We start from the raw sequence: 27,922 nt of genomic DNA, 5'->3' as shown, positions 1-27,922 counted from the left end.
AAATAAATACTAGTACGCGCTAGAAGGCAAGGTTTAATAATTGATAAAAATGTACAAAAATATTCCAATCAGAGGTTTCCGAACGTGTACCACGGCAGCCGCCGCTTGCCAGCCTTCCTAAAGCAAACTGGGCAGAGGCAATGGGAAAGGAGACCGGGCTTAAGCTTCTTCTCTCTTTTTCAGGGCTGTTCTAGACACGGCTGCTGTCAAAAGGGGGTGGTACATTCTTCAGCAGGTTCTTAAGGCAACGCATTGAAATTCAGTTACAATTGGATTTTTTTCAGTCTTTCATTTTCTTAACGGGAAGATAAGCGCTGAAACGACACCCGCAGCCGTTCGGGAAGGGGTTTTAGGGGAGCGCGAGGCGGCTGCGAGAGGCGGCACCCTCTGCTGGCACCGCGACGCGCGGCCCCTCGCCTTCCCATCAACGGCAGCTCCAGGGCTTTGAATGTTTACCATAAATGCACTCTGAGACGGCACTTAGGCTCCAGTCTCAGCCGGGAGGTCAAAGCCTTCCCTTCCGTACAAAAGCTCAACGCCGGTTTGGCCGGTGACGCGGTTCACAAAAGAAAAATTCCAACATCTGATGTTTTTTGCAGTACAGACCAAGAAACCGATTCATTGCTCCCCTTCCATTGCCTTCCCCTTTCCAAAATAAAATCAAATCCATAAAACGAATTAAACCACAAGAAACTATATTAGCAAACTCTTTCTAAAAATGACATTTTACCTGCCTACGCCGGCCAGGAAAACCCGCGTTACTACCTTTCTAGGAAGGACCGTAACTTGAGAGATGCTTTGCTAGAAAGGTGCCAACGCCTCCCCGGGCCCGCGGACAGGGTCTGTCGAGCCCCGAACGCCCTCCTCCGCCGCGGTGTTCCCCTCAGAGGGCTCCCTCCACGGCGAGCGGAGCACCCGTCCTGCCTAGCAGGTCAGGACAGACAGCCAACTTTGCACTCATAATTTCATTTGCTTTTCTAGATTTGATGCCGGGCCCATGATAATAGTACTTGAATGTATTTATGCGGTAAAATTAAAACCCGCTGTTATCTCAACAATGGAACTCAGGATATCAGAACCCACGTCCTGAATTAGACATTGGTTTCTTTTATTATGCCACAATGTAAACATATTTGGTATAAATAACGTTCTCATTGATCTTCATCCAGTTGTTCCAAAAGAGTCCTCCTCTGTTTTTCCAACTCCCCTTCGCTCAGTTCGCTGCCAGAAGTATCCCAGTTCCCCTGCGGAGAGAAGCACGGTTAGGGGTGAGGGCACCGCACTGGCCGCCCGGCGGGAGGACGGCCCTCCGGCAGGAGCACGGGCAGAAAGCCGGGGAGCGCACGGCACGGGCGGCTGCTCAGCGCCGCGCTCCCGAACCCCGAGAGCAGCCAGGACAAGCGGGGAGGGCAGGGGGAAAGCGCAAGGTAAGCCGAGCTCCTTGTTCCGAGTTCGCGTTCTCGATAGAAGATGCCGCGTTAGGCCATGTGCTGGGCTCTTCAAAGGCACCTGGAGGCTTATTTTAAGAAGATAATATAAAAAGCAGATGTGCCCTCCCGTCTCCTCTCGGAAGGTGGAATGTAAGGGGCGTCATCCAGACGGATGCCACCACCCCCAGTGTAAATATGCCTCGCTCCAGTTATAGTTCTCCCCTGGAGACACCCCAAAAGGTGCTGAAGTTTGTTTTTCATTCAAGCGCCTGATGTGTCTTTGAACATACCGTCCTACACCCCTTCCAAAACACGTTGGGCGCAGAAGGGCGGCAGCACAGGGCAGGACCACAGCCACGAGCACGCGCCCACTTAAAAACCGCGAGAATGGTGGAACCTCGTTCCGCTAAGGTTTTCTTCCGGCCCCAGCCCAGCACTGCGACCACCAAAATTTTCGGACGCAGGTGTCACAGAGCCACTCAAATGTTTAACTGGCTCGTGCTGCTCGGCTCTTTGAGATCGGTCTGGCCAAGCAGATGGAAAAAAGAACGGCAGCTTAGGCGTAAACACGACTTTGTCGCAGGACGGACCAAACTTCAGTGCTGCTGTCTATAAAATGACGCTCCTCACTCACACTTCACGTCAACGAGCAACAACAAACAGCACTTAATCCAACAGGAATTTCACACACCAATCAAACCCCCCCTACGTGAGGGAAGAGGATCTGTATGATTAAGCTCTGCTTAAACGTTTGGTCCTTTTTATCTATAAAATGGAACATAAATAAAGCTTTAGCACCTTACTTAAAGTAAACCCATAAAGCTTGCGTGCTGTCCTGTAGCATCCTGCCGATGCACAAAGCCCAGAGCATCAGATAAAAAGGAAACAAGAAAGCTTACAGAATCTTTTCCAGGTCGTTTTTTAGTAGGAGATTTATGTTTTGATTCAGATCTTTGTCGAGCTCTGTCCTTTTCGCTCTCTCGCTCTCTCTCTTTTTTGTCTTTTTCTCGTTCCATATCCGATTCTGGTGAATCCTGTGTGAACAAAGGGGATAATATTAAATATATTAAATATTGATTCATAGAATAACCACACCTCAGATAAGTCTGACTTCATTTCAGTATAGAACGTATTAAGCAACTGCTTGAAGTGGTTACCTATTAAGCCCGTCCTATTAACTATGGCAGAAGTAACGCAGAAACCTTACTGAAGCGATTTGAAAAGAAAAGGAGAGCGCTTTGCTCACTAAGAGCAACTCTGGCCACTCTCAGCGCACGCAAGGACGGGGCACGCTGGGTGCCAGACAAACCTCCCCTATGCACCAATGTTATTTGTTCAATTATATCTCTGGAAACGGTGAGACATGGGAATGTTTTTCTGTAGCTGGGCCATACTGGATCGCTGCGCTTGCACTGGACTATTGGCCGCACTGTCGGGGACTAGGTGTCACCCCGTGGTTTTACTGCACGTTTCATCCCAGTGTTGCAAAGCTTATGGGACCTTGCCTGTGCTGCAGCCCTTTGGCACCAGCAGTGGTGGTGGTAAATAGCTTTTTCCAAGTGGCAACCTGTCCTAAGTGGGGTCCCCCGGGGACCAATATTGGGCCCAATGTTATTCAGCATCTTCATAAGTGATCTGGATAACGGGATCAAGTGTAGCCTGATGGAGTTTGCAGATGACACCAAGTTGAGTGGGGAAGCAGACACTCCAGAAGGGAGAGCTGCTCTGCAGGGAGACCTGGATAGGCTGGAGGAGTGGGCCAGCAAGAACCTTATGAAGTTCTTGTTGAAGTGTAAGGTCATGCACCTGGGAAAACATAACCTGGGAGTGCAGCACAGGCTGGGATCCACCTGGCTGGAGAGCAGCTCTGTGGGAAGGGACCTGGGGGTCCTGGTGGGGGGAAGCTCAATATGAGCGAACAGTGGCTGCTGCAGCCAAGAAGGCCAACAGGATGCTGGGTTACATCAACAAGGGCATCACCACCAGAGAGAAAGAAGTCATTATCCTGCTCTACTCAGCGCTGGTCAGGCCACCCCTGGAGTGCTGTGTGCAGTTCTGGTCCCTGCTATACAAAAACGTTGTGGCCAGGCTGGAAGGGGTCCAGAGAAGGGCCACCAAGATGATCAGAGGACTGGGAAGCTGCCATATGAGGATAGGCTGGGAGAGCTGGGTTTGTTCAGCCTGGAGAAAAGGAGGCTCAGAGGGGATCTCATCCCCATGTACCAGTACTTAAGGGGCAGCTACAGAGAAGACGGAGACTCCCTTTTTACACGGAGTCCCATGGAGAGGACAAGGGGGATGGACACAAGTTGCTCTTGGGGAGATTCCGACTGGACACCAGAGGGACATTTTTCACACTGAGGACAGTCACCACTGGAATGATCTCCCCAGGGAAGGGGTTGGCTCGGCCACGTTGGGCACCTTCAAGAGACGGCTGGATGGGGCGCTGGGCCATCTTGTCTAGACTGTGCTCTTCCCAGAAAGGTTGGACTAGATGATCCCTGAGGTCCCTTCCCACCTGGGGTTCTGTATCTTACTCAATGGCTAACAATTAATATTCCCCCTCCTTACGAATGCTGTCCACAGAAGGGCACAGCTAACTGCTAAAAAGTTACAAAAACAGAACGCATCAGTTTTGAAGAGTTCTGCAGCCAAGATGGGTTCAGAGAATCAAACTTCTTTCTTTACCCCCCCCAAAAATTAATCCACCAAAACATTCTTTGGCCTCAACCCATACACAGAGTGAGAACTCTTTCTGCTCTGTAGGTCCTTTTGATGCTCCAGTGCACTCGATAGCAGAGCTGCTAGCACAACGCTGAAGCAGACAAACAGAATGATGCTCAGCGTAAAGCAAAAGGAAAAGATGGCTGGGATTCTTCCCAGCACCCCACAGTAAGCAAATACCAGGATTTGCCATGATAAACAGCAAAGAGGCCAGGCGACTAGTACAGTCCTTCATCTGCTTGCATGGTTGCAGTAAAACCCCCAGATTTAGCTGTCTTAAATGGTTGGATATTACAACATATGTTACAGAAAGTTATTATGGTGCCAATACCCTCCTCCAGTCTGACCTCACGCAGTCCCTGTCACAAAGGATCATTATGGATACCTTACAAGGATCACTGAAACCGTGTCAAGCTGCCCATTAGCCAAATCAAAAATTTAACTGCACTTACAGACTTATGTCTTCTCTTCTTGCTCTTTTTCTTGTGTTTTTTTGACTTCTTGTAACTTCTCTCTGCAAACATATGGAGAAACAAAAATACATCAATAAAATGATAAAGACCCAGGAATAAAACAGTAACATTCATTTTAAAAACAAACCAGCCTCATACCAGATTCTGCACTGGAAGAACGCTCGGAAACTGATCTAGATTCCGAACGCTGCCTCTTCTTCTTGGAATGGCTGTCATCGTCCTCCGACTCTGAGCCCTTGAGATACAAAACACGTGCTTAGCAAGGCGACGGCATTACGAACAGTTACAGAAGTAGATCTGAAGACATCAAGGAACACCTTACCGAACGAGAACGTGATCGCTTCCTGTGGTGTTTTTTAGACTTCTTCGAATGTTTCTTGTTCTTTGAATGATGATGCTGACACTCGTGCTGGAGTAGAAGAGAAGGCAAGTGTTTTAATCGGTCTGTAGGACACAGCAAGGAACTGTAATGGTGTCTTATGGCCCACAAGGCATCTACAGCTAGCAGTCGTTAAAAAAATACAAAATCAAGTGTCAAAACCCATAAACAGCTCCCAGGATTGCCGTGCTAAGTTGTAATAAGGATTTAGAAGCAAGGAAGCATAAAGCTTTAAACTTGGATGCACACAGCCTCTATTACCCAGATCCCTCTTTCAATGCTTCCAATCAAAGCCCCTGCTCAAGACGGCCTAGACCAGACTGTTACCTTGCTTTGCCAAATTTCAAGTTCTGAAATTAAGCCATTTTAAATCTCTTACAAACTCCAGAAAATGAAACAAAAACCCCAAAGAGCACATGCTGCAAAATCAAACCTTGCATTAGTATTTAGGAAAAAACAGCGCCTTATTCAACAAGAACGACTCCTCTCAACTTCTGCAGCTTACTGCGGCCCACCCAAAAGTTAAGAACAAAACTAAACTGCAACATCCCGTTTGCACGTCAGCAAAAAATTGGCTACAGCAGGGGAGAAAAAAAAAGTACACCTGCGGAGCTTGGCGTGTTCTTGAAGACTTCTAGTGAACAAAACACTGCAGAAGTTTCATCACGTTTTTTATGAAGTAACAGAACAATTTTGTCAACTTTTTTCCTAAAATAAAACAATTTTTTCTAAAATAAACCAGGAAATTTTGATGCTAAATTAACTTCCAAAAATTCTGGTAGGGAAGCAGATTAACAGAACAACTATGTATCAAATAATACCAAATAACTGTAACATATTCTTCACTTCCTTACTTCGAAGCTGAGGTTTTAATATCCATCACTTTTACGTAACGTACAGTGTCCACTGTAACAGAAATCAGTAGAGTTCTGTTAAATCCCTCTCCCTTCCCACACGATTTAAGAGCTTATCAACTAAAAAATTATTTGTATAGTCTCTAATCAGAAAAATATGAAGTAGTAGTTACCTCTAGTACATGCATGAAATCTTTAAATATTCTTTTTCTTTCAGACTCCAGAGTGATGTCTTCAAATGCTGGTTCCTTCACAAATCTATCCCTGATCTGTAAGAAAACCAGCAACGAAATACTAACGTGCAATACAGCCATTTAGAGATAAAAGTAATAAGAGTTAAAAAAAAGACATGATTTCAGCAGTTGAAAAAGCCACTGTACTGTCACAAGGCTAAACCCTTTTTTCATGCCAGCTTCACAACCAAATGAGTCTCAGTAACAGCGGGAGGCGCGCAGAATCAGGCAGTTATTTCCTGCATATGCCATTTAAGCCACACAAGCTTGCTGAAGCACGCATTTTTATACAAAGTACACTTTGAGAGGAAAGGTTTTTAAAGGTGATCTTACCAGAACAGAGTTATAGACTGTTAATTAAGCAGAGCGCTCCATTTCAATCAAGTTTGGGGGCTTTGTGTGATTAGTTTTTCCTCTTTGGCTGGCTGGGTATAGGGGTTTATTGTTTTGTTATAAATTGTATTCAAAACGAAAGTATCAACAGAATGAAGTTATTCACATCAAATTTCAAATTTTACTGAAGAAATGACAATTTTTATGGGTCTAACTTATATAAACAGGAACACGAAGAGCTTAAAGAATCTAGGATTACTTATAAGAGCGTTATCATGCAGCAGCGCGTTAAATGTATTTGGAAAGACTTTCACAATTAAGTGACAACACATACATCTTCCCAGACAGCGTCCAATTCAATTGGAGGAGTAGCTTGCTTCAACATACTCTTGAAGGCAGACTCTTTCCGCTTCATTTTGCGAGCTTCTTCTTTTTCCCTCTCTCTTTCACGGGCTTCTGCCTTTTCTAGCAGCTGTATCAAACAGAAGTTGTAAGATCATTTGAAAGGTATCAAAATGGAAGACTAAAAATTCAGTTAAATGCAATTTTTGGAAAGCCCAATGACAGTTCACCATTAGTTTTCTACCAGCCACCTAGGCAAACAGGAAAATTAACCTGCTAGTTATTCTTAAAGCACCCAACTGCTGTTTCTCAAACAGAACGTAAAATAGAGTTAATGCGTTACACAAGGCAGAATTACAGACACGCACACAAATCCCTCGTGAGAAAAGTTAGGTATAAATGAGAAAACGTTACTTAATTCCTACCACAGAATTTCTCAAGTTGAAACGTTTATGTTTTGAATAAAGATATACCTCTGCAATTTATATATTCTTTATTTTGGGAACCAATATCAGGATAAGCAACTCTAAAGCACTGCATCTCTCTCAAATATTACGAAAGTAGTTGGAGCAATGCAGTGAAAACAAGTGCCAATTCTTCTTTTTACAAGAGATTTTCATGTAATTGTTTTGAACATTCCTATATATTAATACTTACGCTGTTGAAAGCCAGCTTGATATTTCCTGCATCTAAAGTAGTAGCTCTTTTAGTTGAACTGATGACCGTAACAAAATCTTCAAAAGAAGTATTCACTTCAACCACAAATCCTTTATCCTGCAAGAAAATTGCTTCTTTGGCATCAGGTAAGTCAGGAACTCCCACTTCAGCTCTAACGCACATGACAGTAATGCAATGTGAAATCCCATCTCCCCATAGCAAAGAGTTCACTTGAATGATGTATTTGGCATTAAAAGAAGAAACCACACAATGGAGCATTTTCCCCTCTCACCTTTAAGATATCTTTTATTATCTTCTTTTCATCATGGTAACGTGCTTTCAAGTCTTCAACATAGAACTTGAAAAGATCAAGTGCAGTTGATCCTGACGAAAAAACTAGATAAGTCAAAAGCTAGCTCTAATAAAAGAGCTGCATTTTTTTAAACATTTCAAAAATATACAAATAACCCTGCTCTATTCTGCCCCACATCCAAGACCTCACTGCCTACCGGGCTGGACGAGATGGTATTCTTACCAGGTTGACCAAGCATATTAGTGAATCTGATGTCAGAGCTTATGGTTGGGTACAACTCCATCCAAGAGGACATCGAATGTAACTGTCCATGCTCGTGCAGTTCATCTAAAAATAGCTACAAAATACAAGTGAAAAGGAAATTTGTAGTCACTCCTCACACTTTCACGTGGCTAACAGCTGGAACGGATACTCTTGATAACTGGAATTCCATTTTTGTTAAAATGCGATTGAAATAAAAATATAATTTTTACATCATCATTCCCCCTGCCTTCCTCCACCATCTACAACGTTCCAATTGCATTTCTGTTCTACTCAAATCTACTTCCTCTTACCTTCCCCTGCTCTCGCAGCGATCTGGCAAACAAACGTATTACAGAGCAGACAAAACGCTACAACCCTGATAACTGACGCATTACACGCACCCGTGAGCCTACCCTAAGAAATAGAACACACACATAGAATATCTAACCGCATGACACATGTAGGAAGGAAAAAGGAAGTCTACCAACCTGAAAAGATTCTCTATTTTTACGCTGCCGCCTTCTTTCTCTAAGCAAGCTTTTCTGTTTTTCTTCTTCCTCCTCTTTTTCCAATGCCCTGATATGTTCCTCAAAACAGATCAGTGCATCCTCCTTATCCATGTCTAGCAACAAAAGAGTAAAAACAATTACTTTTCTAGGAAAGCGAACATGCAGGACCTCACTCAGTCTAGCAAAGGCAGCGTGTTTGCAACACAGATTGTCAAATAATACTTCAAATTTCAAAGGCTAATAACTACTAAGGCAATTCAATCCCCACAAAAAAAAAAGTAACCTTTGTTTTATCATTAAGATTAATCAGTAATGGTTTTTGAAGCTGACATCTGTTTCCGAGGAACCAAACATGACAGAGGCCTTTATACAGGCTGCTCAGCAGCTGTCATAGCAGCTCTGGACTGCGCAAGGGCAAGCCATACCCAGTCAGGAGTCCTCACTGCTAGAGACAAATCCATTCCCTGTTCCAAAAGAAAGGCATAGACTTTTTACATACTCTGAAGTTCCTCATCTTCTGCAAATGTAGGATTGTCCATCAGATACTGCTGAGCCTCCGACCAAGTGGTACAGTAAGTGACGTTAGCCATGTTATCTAGTATGTTCTTCAAAGCTTCCCAATTCCTCTTTCGTAACTGTTTGGCTTGCTCCTGAGGAGAAAACGCAAATTTGTTGGGGTTTTTTGTTAAATTTGAGGTAGTGCAGACAAAAATACACGACCCCTCAAGTTAGTTCTCCAGGAAAACACACCATTAACCTCTCATTTACATATAAAGCAATGTAATAGTTTGGACCTACGTATGGTTTTGACATACTATTATTGCTTGAGTCCACAGATAAACCAATTCAGTTCTATTACCTCTGACTGCTCCTGACAGACGGGAAAAGCTCATGAAAGGGTGCTCATCTTTCAGAGATACTTCTAGGAAACTGCCACTGCATTCAGTAGACAGTCTGTGCTGCCACAAGGTGCTACGGCCCACTGTGCTGCTCAAGAGCGGTTTTAAACCAGACGTGCTAACCATGGGCAACTCCTTCAGCAGCGCTGTTGGGATGCTGACCTCTTTTCTGCTTGTTTTGCTTTTTGAACAAGTGTGGACCTTCATGCCACTCTCACTTAAATCCATTTCAGAAACAGTCTGGCTACACAGTTTGTCTCTAATTGCCCGGTTTCCATCTACCCAAGGATATCAGTGCTAGCGTCACTACCAAACTGCCGTGAAGATGAACTGACCACATACAGTTAGGCCCAGATCCTCACAGTCAGTACGGCACCACTGAGGTTAAAGGAAACACACCCTTCTCTAACAAGCCCATGATACAGTCTGATTCAGAGCAGTCCAAAATAAAAGCCCTCATATAACTTAATAAAATCATACTAAAAATTAAACACATTGCAAAATTAGCAGCAATGTATCTCAATAAAAACAAAGACCTTTCAAAGAAACTGCCATTTCATCTGCCAGACAGAGTCAAATCAGGGGCTGAGCTTGTCCACCAGGAGATTGCAATGAACTAGGGAAAGACAGCAAGAGTGATCTACTCCTCGCATGCCTGCCTGGTTTCAGACAGGTAGCTATTCTGATCTCCAAGATGTTACCCCGCAGCAGTTAGTTCCACAACTTCAGCTGTGTATTGTGCAGGAACAGAACTTCCAATAGTTTGTTTAGGTACAGATTCATCACCTGCTGCCTGCTAACTCTACTGAACATCCCTTATGTGCTGTATAATGAGAAATAAGGAACACCTGCCTCTGAACTCACCTCTACAAACTCAGCCCTAGTTTTGAATGGCTCCACCAGTGCTTTTTAATCTGTCCCCTTCCCCCATCACATCTTTCTAAACTGACAAGCCCCCCTCTCCAGTGTCTCACAGTTGATAAACCCTTGTCTCCCTTCTGTTCTCCTCCCTCTCTCCTTTGGGAGGGGGTGTAACCTGACCTGTACCCTGTTAGCAGTATATGGTTCACAGTAACGCAGCACCATTCTCCTTTGGTTCTCCATGCCTCTCTCACAGATTCCTCCCCTTCTGTTTGCATTTTGACTGTCCGTGATTTACAGATAACAAGTGAAATAAAGTTTGAATGGTTTGAAATAAAGTTACCTTCTCTTTCTTAGACAGAAAAAACAAGACATCTTCATAAATTTCAAGACGATCGCGCTCAGATATCGCATTCCAGACTTCCATCTCCCCAAACATTTGTTCAGCTTTTCTGCACAAAACAAAGGAAACAAACCATACAATCATTTATTGGTGACCACTGACTAAAATTAAACCACTGGCTTGTGATAACGTTAAATGAAGTAGTAATGCTTTTGTATGACATCTCCCTAATTTTCTGTCTTGGGCAGCTTCTTCTGTGGCAACTTTCTGTCTCTTATAAACAAAGGGAACAGTTAAAAACTAAAGCTGATGCCACTCTGCACTCCTCTCCACAGAAGCGCAAGTTGCCCTGCAGGGTATTACACCAGTATTTTTATCGGAGGGCTAGCACATGTTCAGGCCATTGTTCTAGCAAACACTACGTGAAATCAGATATGTGAAATTTTCAACAACAGGCTTATTAGACACACTTCCCTTTGGGCATGAACTTCCATGAACAAGCTATTGGAACTACTTTGTTTTAATGGCAGGCGTAATATAAAACTCCTCTCAGCGCTATCTTTTATTTCTACTTCGTAGAAGCTCAAACCACTATCGTCAGCACACCACTCAGAGTTGTTTTTTTGCCTGGGTCTACAAAAATGAGAATATACATGTTCCTACGAGATTTGATTATTAACTTGGCAAGCTAGTGAAGGCTGGAACTTCACTGAAGATCAGTCTTACTTGTATCTTGTTGTAGACGTCATCTTTTCATGGTTTTCAAGAAAACGCTGGAAGGATTCTTTAGCTTCTTTGTATTTTGATCTTGCTTCTTCTTTCTCTTCCTTTTCTGTTTGAACTTTGTAAGCGTTAAAGGCTTGCTTTTTTTCACTTAATTTTGCCAAAGCACTTCATATCAAAGGAAAAGAAAACAATGTCAATTATACAAAAAGGAAATTAAATTAGAAAACCAAAACCAGAGAGCCAGAAGATAACAGATTTGAATAATCTGGATTTTTGGGACAAAAAGAAATACAATCTAAATGGCCAGTCATCACACTGTCTCTCCCTCAGGATTATGGAAGATCATTTCAGAAAAGCAATAAGAACAAGTACTTACTAATAAAAGCAGCTAATAATAAAACACAAGCTACTGTCATGCTTTCAGGTTGCATTTACACGTTTCACATTACAATGCTATTTTTATTGTGGATATCAACCACTTTTCTGCCAGTGTTTAGAGCAGCCACCCATTTTAAAAAGTAACCCAGAAAGTCTTTTGCTCCGTCATTGTAAGTGCCTGATTTTATTCCCCAGAAAAATCATTTAAAGAGCATAAAATACAACTGCCACATCTTTTCCAAATGGAAAATTAAGCCTGGGACTTGCATTTCTTTATGTAGTAAAGGAACAAAGTTCCCTGACAATGGTACACTTCCACAAACGCACAAATAGCTTTTAAAACAATCAAACGTTACATCAGTAAGGGCAAACTACCTAAAACAGTATTTATGTAGAAAACATAATTAGGAAAGAATCAAGCAGTACCTGTATCTAGGATCATTAATGATCATTTTCATAGCTTGCTCCCATGAAGCATTGGAAGGTACTCGCTGCGAAGACATTAAATCATTAACTAATTAGATATGGAACCAACATCCAACAATGACAGATTCCTTAAAAAGCAGCCCTTACAAAAAAAGAAAAAAAGCACTACGCTTTCCAGGTTAAGACATCACTTTGTCACAATTTAAAAAAAAAAAAAAAGTATTAACAGTCAACATGGAAAATGAAACAAGGTACTTTTGGGATTATTGCTATTTCTACAATAAATTCTTCTGGAGGTTTGTCTCCTACACAACTATGTTGTCTCACTAGACAAACACAAACAGATCCCATATACTCTGAGGGAGAGCCAAAGCCAGTCCCATTTTACTTCTACTTAATTTCCATCTTTAAAACAAAGATAAAAGATTGAGGGCTCAGACCATCAGGCAACACTTCTATTAGAAATGTACCTCACTGAAAGACAAAAATATTGGCAACCATGACTTCCACAACACTTATAGAATTATTACTTCATATAGAAAAAAAAAAAGTGTCTAGAAATCATACTAGCTTATGGGAACACTGCATACTAAATTAACAGTCTCTCCTTTTTCCATATGGACCTCTACGCTGTCTGTCTCTGAAGCATCTAGTGAAGCAGTCCATCAAATCACTCACTGTTCCAGTTTGAATTTTGGACAAAGACCGGACTACAGGTTTGCATCACGCTGTGGGGATCATGAAAAAGGAAGAAAATAAGAAAAACACTGAACTGAGAGCCCTGACCAAAACCTCAACACCTCCCCATTCACCAAAGGAGCTGGAAAAAAAGTTTAAACTGTGTGGTTTTTTCACTGAGTGCTCTCTTCCCTCATTTCTTGTCTAGTACAGAAGTCCCCTTCCACAACAGTGAGAGATTCTTCACAAAAAAAAAAAGCCTAGCAATTTCTGGCGAATGCAGGTTTTGTGGCTCAATAAAGCATGAAGAATAGTTGACTGAAATACCTTTTCTTTTAACAGTTCTTTAAACGCTTGCTTTGCTTCTTCCTTTGTATTCCATGTATAGGTTTTTTTAACTGGTTGGGCATCATCGTCCTCCTTCTTTGAGGCAGCACTATATACAAAAATCAGTAATTTTATTATTTAAGCCTTTTTTTTCGGAGTTAGAGCCACTGAAGAGTCATAACCCATCATAAACAGAACGAGTCTTTCAAACAGCAACTCACAGAAAAACAATAACGCTACCCATGATAAACACTGCAATTTGTACAAGACACCTCCTTACAGCCACTGTACACAACTGATCAAAAAAGCAAACTATTTCAGAAAAGTATTATCACTTATGCAATTGGCTACCTGCTCAAGTCATCTACAAATGATTCATAAAAATATAATGCTGAAATTTAGGAGGAATATTTTTTTATATATAAAAAATATAAAAGGGAGTGTCTAAAAATATGTCTCTTGCCCTTAATTACTTCCTGATAGCTACAATCCCCCCACAGCATTATTTTTTTTTGCTTGAATGATAAAAACCATAAGCTATAACTCTCCACATAACCAATTCTCCATTATTAAAAAACAAAGGGTCTAATTTCTGGTGGAACAGATGAAGATCTATTTAGGATTGCAATTTCTTCCAACGATAGCCAATTGCACAGATCTACGGAAGAGGAAACATACAGGGTAAGCATATAATGTTAACCCAGGAAACTCTTACAACTATTGAAAAATTCATGAAACGTTCAAGCCACTAGTGTTCTGTGTAGTGTTTAAGAGCTTTGGGAGAAGGTTGGCAAGGGGAGGGCGTTAATTCTTCTAAAAACTGATTTAATACTTCTTCCTCTCTTTCTTACTCATCATTGTTCTCTGCTGCCATTGATTCGTGCTCACGTTTCACTGAAGAAACGGCTAACTGTCAAAGGAGCCTGGCCACCTACAACTGAAGATAAACCAGATCCTAGAAGAAATACACAACTGCAGCAAAGCCACATGCTTTGGAATATCACTTACTCTGCTGAAGCCTCCTGCTTGGAAGAGTCGTCTGCTGCATTAGCTGCAGCTTCTCCGCTCTGTTCCTGCGCAGCAGGTGCAGAAGTTGCCTGTCCCTGTTCCTCAGCTGCAGCCGTGCCAGTACTCTCATTTTCTACCACAGAAGAAGCTGCAGCTTCTGCTTCGGGGGCTGCTGCTGCTGCAGAAGCAGCAGTGGTGGTAGTAGCAGCTGCGGCAGTTTCAGCAGCAGTTGTGGCAGTGGTGGTTGCGTTTGCTGCTTCTGCCGCAGCAGCTGGAGCAGATGCTGTTGGAGTTGATTCTTCAGGCTTTGTGCTATAGGTATCAAAAAAAAGGAACGGTCACATAAAAGCATGGGAAAACTTAATGGTTTAAGGAAATCTGTAGTTTAAGTAAGTTAATAAGGTACGGAATGAGAGGTTTAGGTCTAGTTACAAAGACTGTATCGCAGAAGAACACAAAACAGTCTTAGCTCGGAGAAAGGAAATGCTTTACTGAAACTACATCTATGTAGATCAATCCAATTAAAAAGAAATCTAGAATATATTATTTGAGTTTTATATATTAAGCCACTATTTGGAATGAAAAGCTGCAAGGAGAATGTTTCAAGATTCAAGGACTAGATTCCGTTTGTAAGAAATGATAGGCAGTCTAATATAAAAAACATTAGCATACCATTAAAAACATACCTGTTTTCTTCAGCTTTAATCATTGCTAGAGGAGAAAGGGGAAAAAAACATCAAAATATAGCTTCAAAAATAGTTTATATATGCATGGTAAAAAAATTACTGTTAACATGATTTAATAAAAGCATAGCTTTAAATATTTTTTTTTACTATCACTAATTTTAATATTTGTGCCCTTTAAAGACTGCCATCAATTCAGACTAAAACAAAATTTAGAAATCCCATTAAATATAGATTAGGGTATATAAGAAAAAACTTTTTGGTTTAAAATAATTATTTCAGCTTTAAAACACGCGTTTAAAGAACAGAAAAGAGTCAGGTTTATTGAAACAGACCCCTCCTGCTTTTTTATCCTAACAGCCACTGATGCTTACACTTTGGAGTACTTTTTTAGAATACTCATTTCTTACCGCAGCTGATTTTGTAGACTTTTCATCAAGATCTTATTTCCCTTAAAATACCAAACAAAACCATGCTATCAGTGGAGAAACAGGAGCACAGCATCATATGTTTGTACAAAAGGGGACACTGCCTTTTTAATACAGAAGGGCATTAAAGAAACTACTAATATTTTTGCCACATGATAGTTTATCAAAATAGTTTTTGTCAAAAATTAAAAGCAAACTGATACCTAAGCATATCCCTCACACAATTTTGGCTTTCAGCAGACAGCCAGTACTACTGCTCTGGGTACAAAATACATCACTGTTTTCAAAATTCTATCAAGGCTCCGAAACAAAATGTAATTCTTACTCGATTTAAGCTATACTGGATTGCAGAAGTCCAGCACCCTTTAACTCTGGTTTCCCCAGTGAATGATGACGAGTACAGTCACCCCTCGGCCTCACGTCTTCCCCCATCAACCTAAACCCCTTCACAAATCCTACTGAGTTCCTACAAGTTGCCAAAGCATTGGTGGCCAAGTAAGCGTCAAATCCTACAACAGCCCTCAAGCGAGGAACGACTTGAAGCATTACCTACTGCTAACACAGAGAGCATGCACGCAGCCCTGAACACGCCACGGCATGTCACACCCTAGTTCGGTTCCTGCTGAGGGACGCGAGGGGGAGCTGATGCTGCCGCCACATAAACAGGCAAGAACTACGGGTATAATGGAGAGGAGGGGTGGTGATGAGGACGCAGGAGACAAGACGGCTCCAGAGAAATCTCAGACTGCATTAGCTCTACTACAGTCAGCTTATTTCAGTAGATCTCATTTCTAACAGAAGTTTGACTGCTATGCTTTGGTACCAAATTTTTGCCAGAAGTCATGCATATGCTTGGCTTGCAACTCACTGCCACCCTCCCTACTCGTTTTTGTTAACATTACCTTCAAGATCCTCAAGCTCTTTGGGTTTTGCCCAGCGCGATTCCTTTGTTTGGGAATTATAGTAGTAGGGCTTTCCCGAATCAGATTTATACTCTTTCCAGGGACACTTAGACAACAATTGCTAATGGACAGAAAACAGAAACATAACATCAAATTTACAATGGTGTTTTAAAATTAAAAGAATAGCTAGAAGTGAGGCACAAACACTACGGCAAGAAACAACTTCAGGATCAATGAATGCAAGGCATATACTTTTTAAGGAAAATCCTCCCTAGTGATAAACACACACATTACTTATCTAAAGACTGATAGCTTTTTAATATGGAAAATTTAGCTAAAAATTGAGGAAAACTGTTAAAAGAGTTTTGTCTACTTTGCAGCCTCAAGTTCTACCAACAGCAGGAGCACAATAAAAACACGATAATTTTAGCAGCGTTTCTTATCTGAAGAGTTTGCTCCCATTGGAAAAAAAAAATGTATTGGCACAACTACCCTCCTGCGCGATACTTATGCTAGTAAATCCCTGCGTTCACAGGGATTCACACAGTAGGGCTCACACTCACACAATAGGGTAACGTTGATCTGAATTTAATTTACCTCAGCAGGTGTTTTGAGATCATCTGGCTTCTCCCACGTAGACTGCTTTGTTTCAGTATTATAGTAATACGTTCTTCCATCGGGTGATTTGTGTTCTGTCCATGTAGATTTCTAGGAAAAATGAAAAGTGAAAGATGCCATTAACGATGAACAATAATTGCTGACTGAGCAAAAGCCACTCAAAAGTGAAATACAAGTGGAAAGCAGATAAACCTGTTTAGAGTGCTCTTCATTAACAGAACTGTTGGTTGTGGCAGTTTGCTGGGCTGCACAAACTACAGGATGTGTTGTCTGAGGGCGAAACAAAACAGAGCTCTGAAAAGACATTCTGGTTAATATTTGTTTTTCGTTTGAAAGTGTACATTAAATATACTAAGCAATTCAGCAGCAAAGGAAAGACAGGAGCCAAAAATCTAAACACATTTAAGTTGGTATTGTTTCCAAGAAACTACTTTGTGACAAGAGCTGTTAAGTGTCTCTCACCCCCCCACCCTTCAGCAATCCAAACAACCAACTACCATCAGAAAAGGAAGCAAAAGTGAATGGGATTGGTCCCTAACACCTTCAAGTGGAAGTCCCAGAAGCACATCATGTGGTCAAAACTAAGAAAAATTTGCTTGAAGAAGATTCTGACTTTGAGAATTTAGTGTGAACTCAGCAGGACCTTCCTATTGCTTTTCATTGATGGTTTACATCAACTCCCTGAAATCAGGACCAGCGGATGACAGCTTTAGCCATCGGTCTGTTCCAGTTACTGGATACAGCTGAGGAGAAACACCTTCCTCATAGGTCCAACTGCCTTGTTCAATTACACAGAGCGCCTATCTCAGAAATAAGAGGACAAATTAAGCTCAGTGCAAGGTCCCCACATTTCAAAGCAACAACCAAAAATTTACAATGGAGCATCTTTGAGGCCAGATGACTATTTTTACAGATTCTGCCTCTTAGTTGCCTATTTTCTTCATCATCTTAAAAACCAGAAGTAAATGTCTGGGTATCTTCTACAGAAGTAATTTAATATTTCCGGTGTTTTAAACAGAAGTCTGACAGTCACTGGAAGTTATTCATGGTCATTCAAGGTGCCATGAAAGACGAATTTAAAATTTGAGACTATTTCCAGATGACCCGCCTACCTCAGTACAAAGTTACATTAATTCACGATTCAAAAGTTTCCACACTGAGATATACAGCACCAGTTCTCTTCCATCAGTGATTTCCCACCTGATGGAAGACTGGAAGAGTACTGAAAATCACCTAATGAAGTAAATTTGGCCTGCAAGCCACCTCCCTGTTTACAAGTTCAACCTGTGTTGAATCACCTTCCATGCAACCTACTCCATATTTATTCCTACTTAGACTACTGAGTTACACTATGCTCCGACGAACATGGAAAGAGACGCTAACAAAAGCAAATTTCAAATAATATCAAGACTTCAGGGGGGAGAAGTTAAGCTAAATTACCAATGATCCGCAAAACTAATGAAGTAGCGATAATCATTCTTTTCAGGTTAGTACTTTATATTCTTCAAAAAACAAAGCAATGTTTTCAGAATCGTTATGGGTAACTATATGCTATTCTCTCTTCATTGTTAAAGTGTTTGGTAACAAATCTCTCAGTAACCTGACAATCCTAATATGGGTTCCAATAAATCACATGGGACTGAACAATACCAGAACCTTGACCTGGCTTCTCCTGCGAAGCACAGCTGCATTAGGGAACAGCAAGCAAGACTTAATCAGTACAGACGGACAGCAAATAAGCAAAGAAGCTCCATATAAGAAGGAAAATAAGATACAAGGTTTTTCTTTTAACCCTGCAAAGACATGTATGCGCAACACCACACTGCTTTTACAATCTTCTAGATTTTTGGTTTTCACTTACCTGAGTTCCAGGAGGTGTTACACCTGAAACAAAATTAAAAGAATTAATTTTTAAAAGGGTTTGGTTACTTGATTTTTCTATAAAAGACTCTAATTAATCAGTGTTTGAAAGAAAAAAGGGTTTTTCTGGGAATTAATGAAGATGTCAGTTAATGAAATGCTAAATCACATTTTACAGAAAAGTGTATGTATTTTTAAAAATACTTCACCTAATTTTGGTGAAAGATTTTGAAACGGTAACAAATTGTTTATACTTACCTACTTGTGCATCCATACTGTTCACCCCTGGCTGTAGAAATAATTAACAGACATTTAAGTGCTGAGTGTAATTGTAATAAAATCATCAATAAATACAGTACAGATCCAAACAAGTGCTTTCAGCAACAAAATGCTCTGCTGCCTTCAATATGAATTCCCAGCTTCCCACCGCCCACTTAATTATTACTGCTCCTTAAATAAGTGATTAGCCACATCAAGCTACTTTTCAGAAAGGCAATATATACAACAAACTACACCAGAAGGCTCCTTGCCATCTTTCCAATACACATCTTTATCTCTTAAATGAGTAGGTTGGGAGGGAAAAAAAAGAGATTCTGAATTTCTGCTAGAGTAGCTTTGCAGGCTTCTGTTAAAATTACATGGCATAAGCCTTTGAAAATATTAACATTGAATTTGTTGCATTCATAAAACTGCTTGCAAATAACCAGAGCACTTACAGATACCCCTTCTGAAATTCTTTCAAACGAAGGAAAAAGATTAACAGAATTCAAATTCAGTTTTCCCAATTTCTTTCTTCTTCTGTAGGCAAAAATATAGCTTGCAGGTTTATCCTTTGCTAGGGTTTATCTTTCAGCTCTCTTCCACAAACTTTACTAACAAAAAAAACTCCTCAAGTAAAAAGTAAAATTTGTTAAAAAGAGAAAAGAAGTCATATTTGATCAATTATGTTTGGTTTTATCCAATAGAATTAAATCAGGCGAATCATCAAGGAAGCGCAGGCCGTTAAAGTGCACACTGTACATTAAAAAACCCTCTGCCACTCTGTGGGCACACGTACATCTACGGGCTAACTCCTGTCAGTTAAAGAAGGCCACAGTTAAATTTCTGCCCCTGGTAAGTAACCTTTCTGACATGTTTCTTTTCTCGTGCCTACATTTAGTTTTCCAAATTCCATTCTAATTCGCTGTGCACTGTAAGAGCACTAACCTGGCTGAATAATCATTTTTAGGGATTACGCCGGTTCTAATCAGCTTCCCAGAAGCAAATGCTTCCGTAGATCACAGGACAGACAGCGAACCTGCTCAGGAGCGGTTTGAAGGACCACCACACTCAGATGAAACCATCAAGACCAAAGAGCCCTGACATTAGTATAAATCATTCCGTTGGCCTCAAGGAGCTTTAGATTACGTTTTACTCTTTGAGAAGGTATTTTCCATCAGTCAGACAAAATTATAACAAGCCAACAATTTAATGAAGTTTACCAAGCAAATCACCAGGGCTGCAAAGGTGGTCACAATTTTCTACTCACCGACAGATTCTTTTAAATTAGGAAGTGGTAAAATCATTCTTTTATTTCTGAAACACTTTCCACGCTGTGGTACACAGGTCACAGCAGAGAGGTACAAGAACACTGCTGTGACAGACAAATGCATTCTCATACACACGCGCAAAGGGGTGAGCTCCTGCTATCACTGCCAAGGGGGTTAAGAGCAAAATTAAAAGCTTGAGCCCTCTGCCATGCTACTTTGCCCCCTAAATACCATATATCCAAAGACTTAATTCAGTCAAAATTCACTCCTAATCCAGTATTAGAAAAGCAAGTGATCTGGCTTTTTGCCACAATATGTAAAAGTATAGAGTAAAATTCAAAATTAGACTGATTCTAGCACTGATCCCTCCCGTCCCTCTTAAGTCTCTTTTGGCCTTAGCATTTTTAAGGTTTGTTTTTTTTCTGAAGCTCTGAAATTCTTCCAAAATTTTCCACGAGCATCACTTGTCAGAAATTATAACTTCTGTATGGGAAATATTCTTCCTACTGGGTAGCTTCCGAAATATTCAGTGCATTAGGAAGTAGCTACATGAGCACAAGAACTAATGAAGCATAGTTCCCAAGAATTTGCCTCAGGAGTTACTCACTTAAATTACATTAAGGCAGTAACATCTCATTGAACAGGCACCAGCCGTGGGAAACACACTTGTAACTAACAGGCAGATTCTCTAAGTGTCTGATAAAGCCCAAGCACTAAACGAAGTTCTTCTCCAGTGTTAAGGTAATTCACGTGCCTTCCCTGGTACGAATTCTCAGCCATCTAGCATGTGTCAAGGTGATGTTACATCCTTTTCCTAACAGCTCCTTCTCTACTTATTTTGCAGAAACTTAGTTTCTTTGCGGTTTTTCTCTTGCTGCTCCAGAGGGCAGATGACTGCTTAACAGAATACAGCTGGTTACATGTAGCATATTTAGTAGACGAATTAAAGGTCCCTTTCAGCAAACCCTTAATGGGAAAAACAAGTGCAGTATTAACCAACTTATTTTTTGAAATAATCAACAAAAGCAGTAGCAAAAGCTCTGTGCTTAGCACTATAGAAAAATTCAGAGTTCTACAAGGATGAACTCTGACTTTGGGATGTAGCATCTGCATGGTAATAACATAAAAAGTAATTGATTTCTAAATTTAAGTGGAAATAACTGTTCTTAAGTTGATCTCCGACAGTTAACATAATCTTTTCAGAGATTTAAAGTAACAGGAAAGAAATTTAGCCTTTTCCACTTCAGAGAGACTTCACCTGTAATGTCTGTTAACACTTCCCTCTCCCAAATAACTTCATACCTTTACCGAATTCAGCAAACTTCACTCAAGATCTCAAATGCGCTGAATTTCACAAACTTTAACAAAAAATCAGAAATACACAGGTCAGACAATTAGCCGTCCCTCCAAGGAGCCAGAGTTCACACTGGTTCCTGCCAGGCTGGTGAGGGACAAGGTGAGGGACAAGGAAGGAGGCTGCGGGAAACATTATGGGAAGCAGAATCCAGGCAGAAAAAAGAAGGGAAAAGCAGATGCAGATACAGAGAAGATTTTAAAGACTGATGAAAATCCACAGGACACCAAGTATCACCAGCTCTACTCATAGAAATCTTATTTTTTACAATAATTTAAGAGCCAGATAAAACTTCATTGCAGTTTGCAATACCTTTTTCATAATCCAACTCAAGAAAACAAAGGCATACCCGTACTGAAGTAACGACAGCAACTGACACAAAGACCTTTTAAAAACCAGGAAAGTTAAGTTAAACTCACCGGAACCGTAGGCTGCATAGCAGCTTGAGACATGTGAGACATCATCATTCCGGGCATTACTGACTGCATCATCCCAGGCATCTGTAATTAAATAGTACTTCAGATATATTTTATGATATTCTAAACATAAAATACAAGGATTCTTTTTTTTATTTTAAAAACAATTATCTGGTACTAGTTTTTAATCTCAAAAACCCCTTTTAAGCACCTGGCAACAAAAAAGTATGGTAAGTTTGTAGAATTCTGATTCCCTTCATTACACTCCTGCAAAACTGACATTAGGAATAACATGTGTCTACAGTATTACAAAGTCTGAAAGGAAATATTAATACAGAAGATAATTTAAACTATGAAAGAACAACAGCAAATGGTAAGATGTGTGATCTGTTAATAAGCTATTACTAAAAATCCTAAGTTAAAGCAGGAAAAATAAAGGTTGGGAAAGATTTCTGCAAATTCCAAGACCCCACAGAACAAACTAAACAAAGCAAAGGTACGCTCAGAGCCTAAGATGAGTTCTGCTCACATTTTTTGACAACTTTCAACCTGTCTCCCTTTCCTCTTACCTCACAAATAAGGAGAAACACTTTCAAGGGACACTAGAAGAATGAGTTTCTGCAAACAACTTCAAGATGAAGAGAGCTATTAAATTTAAACATCAAAGGTCTAAAAAGGTTCTGAACTCTTTTTTAAAGGTCTGGGGGAAAAAAACCCTTAATATAGACATACAATATTAAACCATGTAACAGTGTGAACTTGGTAATGGGGACATACCACACCACAGAAATGAGAAGTTTGAGTCTAGACTTGTATCTGAGTTTGTCGGGTGATCCCACAAGACCAAAAAACAACAGAACTGCTACTCAGATAAGCCACCTTTTGCTCAAATATTTATGCTTATAGTCTCAAAGGGAGAGACTTACACAGAAGTCACACATCACTGAAGTGATGCACTGAAAAGATGTCCAAAAAAAGTGTTTAATACCTTGAACATTTCCCATTATTTTTGCTGATCCTGGCTTTTAAGAACTAACAAGCCATAAAAAAGTAGCAAAACGAACAAAATATATAACTTAGGTCATTACAAACGTGAACTTTCAGTCACTCATCCCAAACAGGTTTTGAGAAGTCAACCCCCTTCAACCTTTCAGTTATGCCCCATTACCTTTATTGTCCTTGGCAGGCTGGCCAAGTGACCCCATCCCCCTGTATCTTCAGGGAGCATCAGGTTACCACTCTCCTCATCTTGTACCTCGTGCGGAGAGAGGGATATGTGGTAGGGCTACTGCTCCACCCTCAATCCACAAGGTTTTCTTGGGAGGGTGAGGGAGGAAGGACAGACTGGAAGGTGGCCCCTCCTATTCCTCGCCATCCTGTAGAAGCAGGAGAAGAAAGCACTCTTGCCCCACCGCTATGTTGCAACTAAGGGGGCTCTGAGCGTGTGAAACTTCTTAAAAACCCTGGCTCAGGTCCTGAAGAAACTCTGCGCACTGCTCAGATTCTGCATAACTCTAACCCACCGTCAGCAAAGGAAAAAAAATTAGGAAGGTGAGCTAACTCTTTTCCAAAAGACTCTCCAGTGAATGATGCTGACAGGAGGCTGTTGCTATTCTCTATGTAGAGTACTTGTGCTACAGGGGTTCACCTCAGAAAGGTGAATACAGGCTACAGAACATCCCACCCTGCAAAGCCTCAAAAATAAACCTCTGATATCTGCTGGAAGAAAGAACTTATCATCCAAGGAGACAAGCTAACATGAGCTGGCAGTTCCAGCACAATAGTTCTGGTGTGAGAATCACTGTCCTGTCCCAGCCTTCAAGGCTGTAGGGTAACTGAGCCTCACATCTCCTCTCTGCCACACCATTTGTACTTAGCTTTTTGCTCTACATCTACCAAAAGGTGCCGAGTTCTCCATATTGCTCAATGAAATATTGAAGACTGAAATATTCGATATATGAGAGTGAGAACAGTGGAACACAAACTATGAAAGAACTGTCTGGTAGAGGCATAAAACAGAATTGCTATTGAAGTTTCTAATGAACACACACTAAAGCTCATGGTATTAGCTATCACGCTAATGGTCAAATCCCTCTCATCTGTCAAAACTGCAGTATTTTTACACCAGAAACTAATAGGCTGCAAAACCATGCTGAAGAGATTCCTACCAAGCCTCTATACACCAGCTAACAACAACAACAAAAAAAGACAGACGCCCTGTCTAAGGTACTGCAAAAGAAGGCACTGAGCTGCCAGCGTGACCTGGTGGGCTCTTCTCAAAGGGTTAGTCTTTTGTGCCATCCTCTGTCTGCTCTACCTTTCTGGTCTAGTTGGCGACAGCTTCTACTTGTGCAAACCATCATCACAAGTAGTATCACTAGAATATTTATTATATCCAGAAAGAGAATTGCTTGTTTTAGAAGTTCAGAATTTAATCAGGAACCACACAGGAAAGGATCTCTGATTACCAAAAATAAAAGCTTTAAATCTGCAAAAAGCACAGATATGATTCTGGCTACTCTACCTGTCAACCCCAGCTCACACCTGCATCATCAAGTATATTTTTCAAACACACAGCACTAGCAAAAACTGTATACACACAGAATTATAAACCACTCCCTAAGATTCAAGCTAGAATTCTGCAAAAATTCAAAACGTCTCTATTTCTTCCCTGGCATCCCTCTATAATTTTCATTTGTATAGCCCTAAGAGTTCGCCAGGAACTAAAGAAGCATGAAGTTCTCTACCATTACTACCTCTGAAAAGAGCCACTACTTCATGTGTCTAGTATGTATTAGTAAGACAACCTTAGTTCTTCAAAACCGAAGAACTACCAAAAACTGTTAATAAAAAACAAATTATGGATTTGTACCTACGGCTATTTACAAATAAAGTTACACGTGAGGTGCATCAGCTACCTGTTACAAGGTAATTCTGCCAGAATCGGAACTGTGGTATAAAATACCCCGAATTATTAACCTTACCATGTGCAAGCTACTGCGTGAGACTTACCTACCTCAGGGATTACCTGATATCGTTAAGGGAAGAAAGAAAATTTTTACATCTTGTAAAACCGCCTTACCTGCCCCATTGGTGGTCCTCCCATGGGGGGCATCATCTGAGGCATCATACCGTGTGGAACTGGCGGCATATTGGGTGGTCTCTGACCCATAGGGTGCATTCCCATGGGAGGGTAATGTGGCATGCCTGGGTGACCCATCTGAAAGACAGCAACAAATGAGAAAAATCAGCATGAAGCCAATAACCCAAAACCCCTCAAAAGCATTAGCAACAAAGTGGCTGCTGCTCAACACCGAACGGTAAATGATTTGGGCAATTTTAGATTGATTACTGCAAAACAGCAAGCAAGATCACTCACTCTTCCAGGTCCTCTAAAGCCAGAGCTGATCATAATTAACAGATCCATTTAAAATTTCAAAACCAACATTCAAATGGAAAAAAACCCTCCAAAATCGTTCATCTTATGGTTTGTCACCAAAAAACCTACTAAATTTAGAAACAGAATTATTTCTGCATGCTCGTCCATACAACTACAATTAACGCAAGTAACGTTGTAGCACAAAAGCCAGAGAAACAAGCTATCTTCTAGTCCTGATGTCCAAGTCCGAAATAGCTTCTACACCAACCACCATCCCTGTCTCCACATTTTCCTAAAAACCGGAATCCTCTTGCTGTCCTAATACTTGGCATAGTCACACCACTGGTACAAAAAATGGATGTGGGCATTTTTTCCTACTTCTTTAATTACCAAAACATATTAACAGCTTTCTACTCTAGTCAGAAGCAACAGCTCTAAGAGTTGTTCTAAATACTGGAAAGCGTTTTTCTTTGAAGAACATATAACTTAAATGTGTAACATATTCCTGTGTGTGTATAAGTGCTCTAGTTTATAAATATGAAAACTATTCTTAAGCAAAATATCATTTTAGAAATGTCCTTAGCAGAAAATAAATAACGCTTCTTCTTGATGTTTTACAAAACCAATTTTTCTATGATTTTTTGGTACCAGAAGACAGGAATGCTAACTCTCTGAAGCTGGGAGTGGGTGGTTCATACCAAGAAATCACAGAATCATTAAGGTTGGAAAAAACCTCTAGGATCATTAAGTCCATCCGTCAGCCCAACACTACCACGTTTCCTAAACCATGCCCCCAAGTGCCACATCTACACAGTTTCTGAACCCCCCCCAGGGACGGTGACTCCCCCACCTCTCTGGGCAGCCTGTCCCAGTGCCTGACCGCTCCTGCAGTAAAAAATTGTTCCTACTATCCAACCTAAACCTCCCCTAAGGCAACTTGAGGCTGTTCCCTCTCGTCCTGTCACTAGCAACTTGGGAGACGAGACCAAGAAATCACAAGCAACTAGAAAGGTCTGAAATGTCTGAATATAACACCTGACCCCCACCACATCCTTGAGCCTCACAAGACACGCAGTGACAGCTTGCCTGCTTGCGGAGTTTCAGATGCTGTCCAAATAACTCACAGCAGAAGGACAGAATATCCTCAAAACCTCCCCCAAGTGTTACTGCACTTCCTTTTACTTTCAGATGGACCTCACAACCAGCCCCTCTGTCCTGGTTTCAGCTGGGATAATTTTCTTTGTAGTAGGTAGTATGGGGGCTATGTTTTGGATTTGTACTGAAAACAGTGTTGATAATGCGGAAATGTTTTAGTTGTTGCTAACTAGTGCTTACACTAGTCAAGAACTTTGCAGCTTCCTGTGCTCTGCTGGGTGCACAAGGAGCTGGGAGGGGCCACAGCCGGGATAACTGACCCCAGCTGACCCAAGGGATGTCCCACACAATATGGTATCATGCTCAGTACACGAACTGGGGGAAGAACAAAGGGGGGACGTTCGGAGTGATGGCGTTTGCCTCCCCAAGTCACTGTTATGTGCAATGGTGCCCTGCTTTCCCGGAGATGACTGAACACCTGCCTGCCCATGGGAAGGAGTGAGTGAATTCCTTGGTTTGCTGTGCATGCGAGCACCTTTTCTTTTACTTATTAAACTGTTTTTATCTCAATCCATCTGTTTTCTCACTTTTACCCTTCCGATTCTCGCCCCCATCCCACCGGCTGGGAGCAAGCGAGCCGCTGTGCGGGGCTGACTGGCTGGGGCCAAACCGTGATAGCCCCCTCGCCGGTCGCCGTGGGGGTCTCACGGCAGGACCGGCCGAAGCCCCCGCTCCCCCCACCCCACGCCCCCCGCGGGGCTGAACAGCGACGCGCCGCCCCCGGAGGCGGAAGCGCGCCCGGCCCCGGCGCCCTCCCGGTCCTTCCCCGCCCTCACCACAGCGGGGCCGCGGCCCGGGAGGCCCGCCCGCCGTCCGTCCCCCCCATCACTCACCATGAGGGACCCGCGGTCGACTCCGCCAGGCCGCATCGAGGGGCTGAGCAGGCTGCCCCCGCTGCACCTGCCAAGAAGCCGCCCTCTGAGTGGCTGCCGCGACGAGGGGCCAAAGGGCATGAGAGGCTCGGGCTCCCCGCGGGGCGGGAGCAACGGGGCCAGCAGGCTTACTGGCTTGCCGGCTGGCCAATCCGGGCGGCCCGCCAGCCGGGTGCTCTTCGGCGATTGGTCCGCGGCGGAGGCAACGGGGCGGACAGCGTCCCCCGGCGTCAGCTGCATGAGGGGAGGGGGCTTCGGCAGGGAGAAGGGGAGCGGCTGCGGTGAGGCGGTGGCGGCCGCCGCCGCCGAGTCCCCACCCGACATCCCGGCCGCCGGTCCTCCCGCCGGGGGCTCTTCTCCGCCTCTCCCGGCGGTGGCGACGCGGAGCGGGCGGGTGGAGCAAGGCCCCGCGCCGAAGGAGGCGGGGGAGCCGCGGAGGAAGGACGGCTCGCTGGGCCGGAGCGGGGTCGCGGCGGGCGGAGGCGCTTCCCGGCGGGAGCGGGCCGCTGCGGCGGGGCCGGGCGCGGAGGGAAGCGGCTGCGGCGGGGGTGCGCGAAGGGGACGCCGGGAAGGGGTCACGTGGGCCGGGG

At 42.3% G+C, this 27,922-nt stretch overlaps 1 protein-coding gene across 4 annotated transcripts; it reads right to left on the bottom strand.

Moving 5' to 3' along the window:
* Nucleotides 1-7: 7 nt before the first annotated feature.
* On the bottom strand, nt 8-27,907 carry PRPF40A (pre-mRNA processing factor 40 homolog A). Of its 4 annotated transcripts, none has more exons than XM_064450929.1 (26): nt 27,294-27,907; nt 25,009-25,146; nt 21,930-22,010; nt 18,886-18,916; nt 18,629-18,651; nt 16,960-17,037; nt 16,747-16,857; nt 16,150-16,270; nt 14,823-14,847; nt 14,137-14,448; nt 13,129-13,237; nt 12,124-12,188; nt 11,320-11,484; nt 10,594-10,702; nt 8,990-9,140; nt 8,470-8,603; nt 7,961-8,075; nt 7,718-7,809; nt 7,426-7,542; nt 6,761-6,898; nt 6,034-6,129; nt 4,950-5,036; nt 4,766-4,862; nt 4,607-4,668; nt 2,330-2,464; nt 8-1,244 (listed from the first exon to the last, which is right to left on the bottom strand). In XM_064450929.1, the coding sequence occupies exons 1-26, from the start codon at nt 27,654-27,656 to the stop codon at nt 1,152-1,154; spliced, it is 3,048 nt and encodes a 1,015-aa protein (XP_064306999.1). In that variant the 5' UTR covers nt 27,657-27,907; the 3' UTR covers nt 8-1,151. The 4 variants fall into 4 exon arrangements, with proteins under 4 accessions (XP_064306999.1, XP_064306996.1, XP_064306997.1 ...); XM_064450926.1 differs by having other exon boundaries at nt 7,718-7,821; nt 16,960-17,061; nt 27,294-27,797; XM_064450927.1 differs by having other exon boundaries at nt 16,960-17,061; nt 27,294-27,797.
* Between the last annotated feature and the right edge of the window lie 15 nt (nt 27,908-27,922).

This window comes from Phalacrocorax carbo, chromosome 5, assembly GCF_963921805.1.
Source record: "Phalacrocorax carbo chromosome 5, bPhaCar2.1, whole genome shotgun sequence".
Taxonomy (NCBI): domain Eukaryota; kingdom Metazoa; phylum Chordata; class Aves; order Suliformes; family Phalacrocoracidae; genus Phalacrocorax; species Phalacrocorax carbo.
This window is presented reverse-complemented; position numbering and strand designations above follow the sequence as displayed.

Coding starts and splice junctions, on each gene's coding strand:
- PRPF40A (XM_064450926.1), bottom strand. CDS start 27,656: ATGTCGGGTGGGGACTCGGCGGCGGCGGCCGCCACCGCCTCACCGCAG. Junction 17,062..18,628: donor TAACACCTCCTGGAACTCAG/GTAAGTGAAAAC, acceptor ATGTCTTTTCAG/AGCTCTGTTTTGTTTCGCCC. Junction 8,076..8,469: donor AAAATAGAGAATCTTTTCAG/GTTGGTAGACTT, acceptor TGTATTTTGTAG/CTATTTTTAGATGAACTGCA.